The sequence below is a fragment of the Pagrus major genome, chromosome 13 (genome assembly GCF_040436345.1).
Source record: "Pagrus major chromosome 13, Pma_NU_1.0".
NCBI lineage: Eukaryota > Metazoa > Chordata > Actinopteri > Spariformes > Sparidae > Pagrus > Pagrus major.
Window position 1 is genome coordinate 29,930,017 of NC_133227.1, and position 8,165 is coordinate 29,938,181.

The window sequence follows — 8,165 nt, forward strand, 5'->3', positions numbered from 1 at the left end:
CAAGCCATGAACTAAAAACAAATAAGTTTTATTTTAACAAAATGAAATGTAGTCCAGATCAACAGATGGGTAGATGTCTTTATCACCTGCAAATCACCAAAACTGATCTGTTCTCAGCTGCTCCGACAAAAATCTTTGGCAAAACCTTTTCCACACGTCTCCACTCTATGACATCAATTTCACTTCGACTCATCTCTACATCTTCACGTTAACTTAATGAGCAGCAACCAGCCGACTAGGGACCGAAACGTCTGCCTGCTCCTCTCTTGCTAGCTGGGAGCTCTGCAGGTTTCTTAGCTGAAATTCTACTTTTACAATTTCATAAAAAAGGGACAATGCAAAAACTACAGCACTATTTAAAAACAAACAGCAGTTTGCAAAGCTCAGAACAGGATTTGGTCAGGTGCGGCGCCAAACTCACCTCCAGAGATTTATTCTCGTACTCCTTCATGGCTGTGATGCACTGGTGCTTGGTGTTGATGCTTGTGGTCACGCCTGCTTTCACCATTGTGTCACTTCCTGTTGGAGGCTGAAGGGGAAAGAAAAGTAAAAAGTTTAAAATATATAAACACACTTGAGTGTTCGTGTCCATTAAACATTTTTTTTAAAAACCTACATACTAATCAACATACTTATGATTTGTTACTGACAGGAAGTTATAAAAATACGAATGTCAGAAGTCAAACTGCAAATTCAGAACGCAGCTGCCAATTAATCTTTAAAAAGAGACTGAAAAATGTTTTCACAAAACTTTCAGTTCAGCCATAATGCTGTCCAGCTATGAGCAGCAGCTCCAATTCCTCTGAGAATTGACTTGTGAGCAAAATAATGTCCAATAAAAACAAGGTAAATTTTTTTTGGAGTTTGGAACTGAGTCACGGCTACAGACAATACGTCACTTTACAGCAGGAAGGAAACGTGCTTCTGCATCCCGTCCACAAATTACTCACGTTGAATTTTACGGTCGTTCCTGGCTGCTGTGCGGCGGAGAACCCAGAGCCTCCAAACAGGGAGGTTGCTCCACCAAAAGGGTTGGAGGTGGTGTTGGTCGACCCAAACAGCCCGCCGCTGCTGGTGCTTGTCCCAAAGCCTTAAGGACACAAAGTGAAGCAGACTTTCATTAGATAAAAAAAAAAGTGAGTGACAACTCAACTGAGCAGTTTGGAAACAAACCTGTAGTTGTGCAACATTGTTTTTCTAAACAGACATATTTCAAGCATGAAGACGTTGCTTTTTGTGGTGTTATTTCATACTTATAAAACTACTTATACTATTACATACTTTCACATTTGCTTAATTTCCCTGGTGCTTTTATCTTTTAGGTTTCTGATATTCACCTCTGTTCATGGATATTCTGATGAACCCAACGGAGTTCATACATTTTTCTCTGATACTTCTAAAAGGTGCAATCTGTACAGAAAAACAGTGACATAAAAAGGGTTCTCACTTCCGAACGAGGTGGGTTTGTTGGCTCCAAAAGCATTGTTCTGTTGGGAAAAGAGTCCCCCAGTGGTGCCTGTTGCGCTGCTGCCAAACAGGCTTGTTGAAGTGCCGCTCGCTGCACCAAAACCGAAACCGGTGCTGGTGGAGGAAGTCGCTGGCTGACTGAATGTACTGGATCCAAACAGACCGCCTGCAGGAAAGAAAACAGTGACAGATTAGAGCAAAACATTTATTTATAAATCTTGAAAAGTTTTTTTTTATATTAAAATACATTTTTCTGCACGATATAACTGAACTGTCTTTTAAATAACTACTCAGCGCTTGAATATAGAACAGAAGGTTTGATAAATCTAATCCTCACTGCAGGACTGGATTCAGACAAGTTGCAGGCTGATGTCATTTCAGCACATGAAACTTTACCCAGACATTGAAATACAGACATTGGATTGTTTTATTAGCAAAACGTAACCAGGCTTATTCTGTGTGGTGCCAAACAGTCCTCCAGCGTTGGTGGTGGCCCCGAACGCAGACGTCCCAAAGGCTCCTGCCGTCCCAAAACCTGCATCTGTAGTTACAGAGTTCACGTGAGGAGAGGCGACATGACAGACTCACTGTTGCAACTTCATTCACCAGGAATAAAACCTAGAATACTGAAACCTGAAATCTACATCACAGAAAAATGTCAAATTCTCATCAGTAGAAAAAATATTAGAGGAAGAAAAGGAAGAAGTACGTTATTGCTTTCCTCATTCTGGTTTAGGGCCGGCTGATATGGCAAAAAAATCTAAATCCCCCCCATATTGATCGATATATTATTTATCACAACATATTATTTGATCTTGCTTCCAGTTGGAAGACTATAATGACTGAAGTCTGAAGAAACCAGGAGGTTTATAAAATATTTATCCTGCTAAGTTTTCAACTCTTAAATGTTTCAGAGCTATAAATCTGAGTAAAAAGTGTGAAAAAATTGCATGATGTAAACATTTATCCGTGCAAACATCTCCCTTTAGAAAACAATAGACGTTCGCTTGCCTTGTAACTTTACTAACTTAAAGAACTAAAACCTTTGACTGCCATAACAAGTACTTTTGGCAGGGCAGCAAACATCGCAAATGTTTCTACAACCTAGACAAAAAAAGTGGATCACAAAAGTCCTGGCATATTTAAGGACAACTGTAAAATAAAATAAAGATATTTGTGGCGGTCTGCCACAATATCTACATCGGCCACCACTTATTGATTTTCTATCCTGTTCTCATTCACTCAACACAGCGCACCCGTCAGTGAATAGCATGACGTTATATAATCCTATACAGTGGATGGCGGTGTGGTTTTTAGTCCTCCGGTAAAACCAATGAAGAAGAGGAGGAGTAGCATTAAACGCTGTTGGCTTGACCAGAACTTCCTCTGCAAAGACGTGATTGGCCTCATCGTCGAGATCAAGGAAGAGCGCCAGGCATTGAAGCCAGTTTTCTTAGTGGCCAAACCGTGTAATTACATTGTGCGTGATGCACTCGGGCCCAGAAGCTAACACTGTGACAGAAGCGTCTGCAGAACAGTCAGTATTGTGTTTGAGCCTCACAACCCTGTGAAATGACTCGTTTTACTGGCAGAATTTGAGCCAGTTGGTCCAATAAAATTTGGAAAGTGTAGAAAAGCAGCCAGATTAAGTTATTTTACCCTCATTCGAGATAGCCCGGCACTAAACCGGAAGTTAGCCCGCTTGGTCCATGGCTGCAGTCGCGTTTATTTTTGTCAAGTGATAGGCTCTTCGATCTCTCCATAGATTAAAAATAAAAGAGGCTTATCACTGAAATTTACATAAATTTGATCGCAATCAGATATCATTGCTTGTTGTGATGTTGTGTTAAATTCAGTTTTGGCTGTATGACATAAAATATCAACTTCAATCTGAGTAACGTGCCATTTCACACAGAAAATGGCATGTTATGTTTAATTGGTATGGCTACCGTTTGGACCATCATCTGATGATGATGAGTGAAAGATACAAATTTAGTACATTTAGGTCCACAAGAAAATTATTTGGTTAGTAATTCCCAAAATTTTAAAGCTTAAACAAATAAATGAAATGACTTACTTTGTGCTCCAAAGGTCGATGAGGTCCCAAACCCCCCTGTTCCTCCACCGAAGGGAGTACCAAATGACTTGTTGAACATCTTGCCCTGCTAGCAGGACCGCATATGTCTTCTGTGTGAAGACAAACAATATAAATAGCAAGTTAAACAGCGGCATTTTTCTGTAGCAACGTCTGCTCTGTTGACATTTGGCAGACGAAAACTGTAAGACAATAAAATCAACAGTCAAAAGTAGTCAGTAGAACAGTTTACATTTGGCCAAACTGACAATTATAGTACATGATTATACATAATTTCAGATTATAAACACTGTAAGACTTGACAACTGCAGTCATGAAGTTTTTCCTTATCCAGCCCAGAATGGAAGACAGAATCCCCAAGAAGATTAAATCCCAAATCAAAATAATCGTTTCACATTCTGAACTCAAATCAAAACACTTCTCTGCTAAGAAATGAATCTCAGTCAATTTACAGTTTCTTAATGCAATAAATGATGTGTTTGGAAAAGGCCAAGAATTATTACAGCCAGAGGATTACATGAAGTTTTGGGCAACAAAATCGCAATAATTCTAGTGCATGGGATCTTGTCTTGTAGATGTAGGGAAAGAGTAAACACGACCTGCATCTGTACCAAACAGAAAAACAGTTTAGATCTGTAGAATTAATCACTTTCTCTCTGCTGAAGTGGGATTTCTCAGTTGGACCACACATCTGAAGTGCGGCTGTGGGCTCAAAAACAAAACTTGAATTTGGTATTTCATTAAATCTGGTTGGTATTTTGTAAATCTTTCTTTCACAACTGATGCTATGGCTGCTCCTCTTTCCACAGATACTATATACTGTATATATATATACTATACAGATACTATAGAAGTCTATTAAAAAACAATAAAAAGTGAGGTTTTTAAAAACTGCTTGTCTTATTTCTTCACTGTCAAACACATATGGCTGGATCTGCTTTTAAGCCAACTTTGAACTGAGGTGTAGAAGGTGTGGCTGTATGATGGTGACTGGATGAGGTGAAAAGAAATGAGCCCAACACTGTTTGAAGATGAAAGCAGGATGCCATGGCCTGAACTCTGGGAGCACAAAGTAAAGTTATCGCAGAAGACAACACCAGCCGACCCTCGCTCGGTTACCTGACCCCCAGCTCCACGTGCAGCTAACCAGGCTGTGCCATTAGTCAGAGCCGTTAATCCGAAATATAACCCTAACGACAGGCCGTGGTAGATGTTAGAGTTTAATCTACATGGAAATCAAGCCCGTTCATTAGCAAGTCAAAGCCAGACAAAACCAGTTATGAACCGCAAATCAACACAGGCAGAGACAGCGAACACCGACATGCCCGTAGCGTAATGTCCGCGTCAGCTAACAACATGACAACGTTAGCGCTATTTCACCGCACAAAGAGGGCTATCAGCGAGTCCACTGCTCCTTACTAATGGGAGGAATGAGCTTTTAAACCAATAAACAAACATCCTGCTATGGGACAGTTATTATTTAACAGACAGTTACTAGTTAGAAGTTACGTGTGTCAAGCTAATGTTAAGTTAGCAACTAGCTCTCCCGCTAACTACTTAGCGTTGCTACGTAAACGTTAGCAAAACAAAAAGCAAGACAGACAAAGAATACTTGTAATTACAAACATTTACCTTTAACTACGTTGCTACGGATGTTCGGTTTCGTGTCGACCTTCCTCCTACAGTGTTAAATGTACAGAGTCACAAGTGTTCAGCGATAAAAGTGTCTTTAGCTAAACGTCGGCATAGCCGGATAGCTTTGTCGCGAGGAGGGAAAACTGTCGACTAACGTCTCTGCCGTCACGACGCACTTTCAAACGTCATACGTCATGACGTCGATGTTACGAGTGCTGCGTTTGAAAACCAAAAAACCTTTATTTGTTGAATTATTGCTGCATTTCTTTCAGTTTAATTAATATTTATTCAAGTCAGTTTGATCGTATTATCATTGTAAAGAAGACCTTCATCTGTGTTTCAAAGAATAGATAATTACCTCACGCACTATTTGTGATTGTTTACAATTTACAGCAACAGTTTAATTGTAGATGGACATTGTATGATGTTGGTCATAGCAGCATTTTATGTATAGTGTTGTATAAAGTACCCCAAATTCATACTTGAGTAAAAGCAAAAATATGGTGTTAAGATATGACTTTGTTAAAAGTGAAATTCATCCAGATGAAGAGTAAAAAAAAGTCTTTAAGTATCTGATATTAAATGTGCTTAAGTATAAAAAGTTAATTATACATATATTTACACATATGTAAATATTGTAGACCATTGGTTGACCGATTATCGGCCTGGATCCGATGTTCAGCACAGAAAAATATGTTTTAAAATTGACATGTCACAGGGGTAAAAATACATTGTGAAGGTCAGTGAAAAGGACTCAGTGAAGACAACATGTTAGACAAGACAAAGGTGCAGAGGTCAGCGTGCACCATCCTGACCGCCTCAAGGAGGAAGCTTTTCTGTGTCTCTCTGCGTTGGATGTATCTTCTAAACATAGAAGCTGGACTATTTTCACAACCACAGTGGCTCTCTTCCTCCACCTTCTGGTGTATACGTGCAGAGTGTAGGTCAACAGTACCATCATGCACACTTAGTTTAGTTTAGTTTATTTCAGTCATTTTCCAACTTATAAAAACCCAGATACACTGGTATTTAGACAATAATTAACTTAATGCTTTCTAGCTTCAGAAAAACAAGTCAAACAAACAAACAAACAAATAAACAAAACAGGACCAAAAAGGTGCAGGCTGAAGTTTTAGTTTATTAAACCTACCCTAACATGAATTATATTTTGTCAGCTGCCTTTAAATAATACAGAGCAATAAAAGAAAATAACAGCAACTAAGAATATACACATTTTTAAATACAAAAACACCAAACTCATTTCATGTACACTCTGTTCATACTTCTGTTTTATTTTTGTGAATCATCTTGTGTTTCATTTATTTTTTTATCTATTATGGGTATTACACTCTTTCATTTCCTTTTCCAAATCATTCCACAAGTTTACTCCATGTGCTGAGACACATCTTTGTTTTACATTACATCACGTTCTGGTCTTTTTCTTTTGTTTGTGAATATGCAGTTCCCTCTCAGTTCATATGGACATTTTCTTATTTGGAACAACCTCTGGATACAGTCCGGCAACATGTTGTTGTATACGCTGTACATCAGTGATGCTATTTTGAGATCAACAACTTCACTGAATTACACTTTTATCACTTACGTGTAAATTATGTTTAGTAGATTGTTCATTGGTGAGTAGCCACTGTGGACCAAACCTTTATACTACAACATACTTTCTTTTACAGTGTCAAAGAAAAAAAGCAGTTTTTATGGAAGGGGAGGTCAGTGTCTTTTGGATGCAGCCGGTGTTGTTGAATATCGGTGGCCAGGGGCTGCCTGTATAATCCTGACTCCTGTCTCCTCCAGGCAGATGAGCAGTGAAGGAAGAACTACTAAGATATTATAACCGGCGATACAACAGTGTAGAAATACTCTGTTTCAAATAAAAGTCATGAATTCAAAAGAAAGTTCTGTGCTTTCTTTGAAAGTAAAAAAGTATACGCATTCTAAGAATTATGAGCTGGTGAAGGTGGAGCTGATTTTAATTTATGTTATATACTGCTGGGTAGTTCAATTATAATATTACATCATCATTTTTCTGAATAGATTTTGTTCTATAATTGAAATCTGGAAAATATCTAGTTACTTAAATCATCAAATAAATGTAGTGAGTACATTATTTCACTCTGAAACATCATAGAAGAGAAGTATAAAGAAGCTTAAAATAGATAGTACTTTAAAATTTGAGTTTATGTTCTTAAAATCAAATCGTGTTTATTGTCACATACACAATCATACACATTAAAATCTATACTGACAATCTTTCTCTGCTTTTAGCCGATCCTAAGCAGAATTAACTTAGCATACATGTTTTTGATGGTGGCCGAGGACGCATGCAAACGGCACACAGAAAAGCCCAGACCCAGGGAATCAAATCCAGAACCTTCTTGCTGTGAGGTGACAGTGCAAACAACATGTGATGCTATCTGTAAAGACCATGAACAAAGCAAAATGCTTTTGATTATATATATATATATATATATATATATATATATATATATATATATATATATATATATATATATACATATATATATAAATTAAATCATTGTTATTTATTGTTTTATCACTGTCTTTTATCAAGAAAGTAATGCATTTGCTCTATGTGCCCTAATATCCTAATATTCCTTGAAATAGAGGAGTTGCAACTACACCACACATTTTAGGATATAATTTAATGTGAAATGAAAGCAGACTGAACAAATCCTTTTAAATCATTGTGATTATCAGCTTCTGCATGTTGTCAGAATGATCATTTTGACAGGCTTCTGTAAGTCGACTTAAATGAATACTGATACAACTACAACTGAACATCAAAAAGACAAATCTTTAGGCAAATGAGTTTCCATTTCTTTCCTGCTCTGTTAAGATTTTTGGATATGCTGAAGACCTGTCTGAGGACAGCACGAGTTGAACAAATATATAGACTTTCATTAATTCAATCCATGTATTTTAGGCCTCAGCC

The 8,165-nt window shown here is 37.8% G+C and overlaps 1 protein-coding gene across 2 annotated transcripts in view; it reads right to left on the reverse strand.

Moving 5' to 3' along the window:
- The window catches only part of nup98 (nucleoporin 98 and 96 precursor), a 25,869-nt gene extending 20,534 nt beyond the window's left edge, over positions 1-5,335 (reverse strand). For both annotated transcript variants that reach the window (XM_073478971.1, XM_073478970.1), the window contains exons 1-6: positions 5,195-5,335; positions 3,545-3,654; positions 1,913-2,008; positions 1,448-1,633; positions 951-1,090; positions 422-529 (exon numbers count right to left, since the gene is read on the reverse strand). In XM_073478971.1, coding sequence (XP_073335072.1) covers positions 422-529; positions 951-1,090; positions 1,448-1,633; positions 1,913-2,008; positions 3,545-3,623 — 609 coding nt within the window. In that variant the 5' untranslated portion in view covers positions 3,624-3,654; positions 5,195-5,335. The remainder of the gene's footprint in view (positions 1-421; positions 530-950; positions 1,091-1,447; positions 1,634-1,912; positions 2,009-3,544; positions 3,655-5,194) is intronic.
- Positions 5,336-8,165: the final 2,830 nt, after the last annotated feature.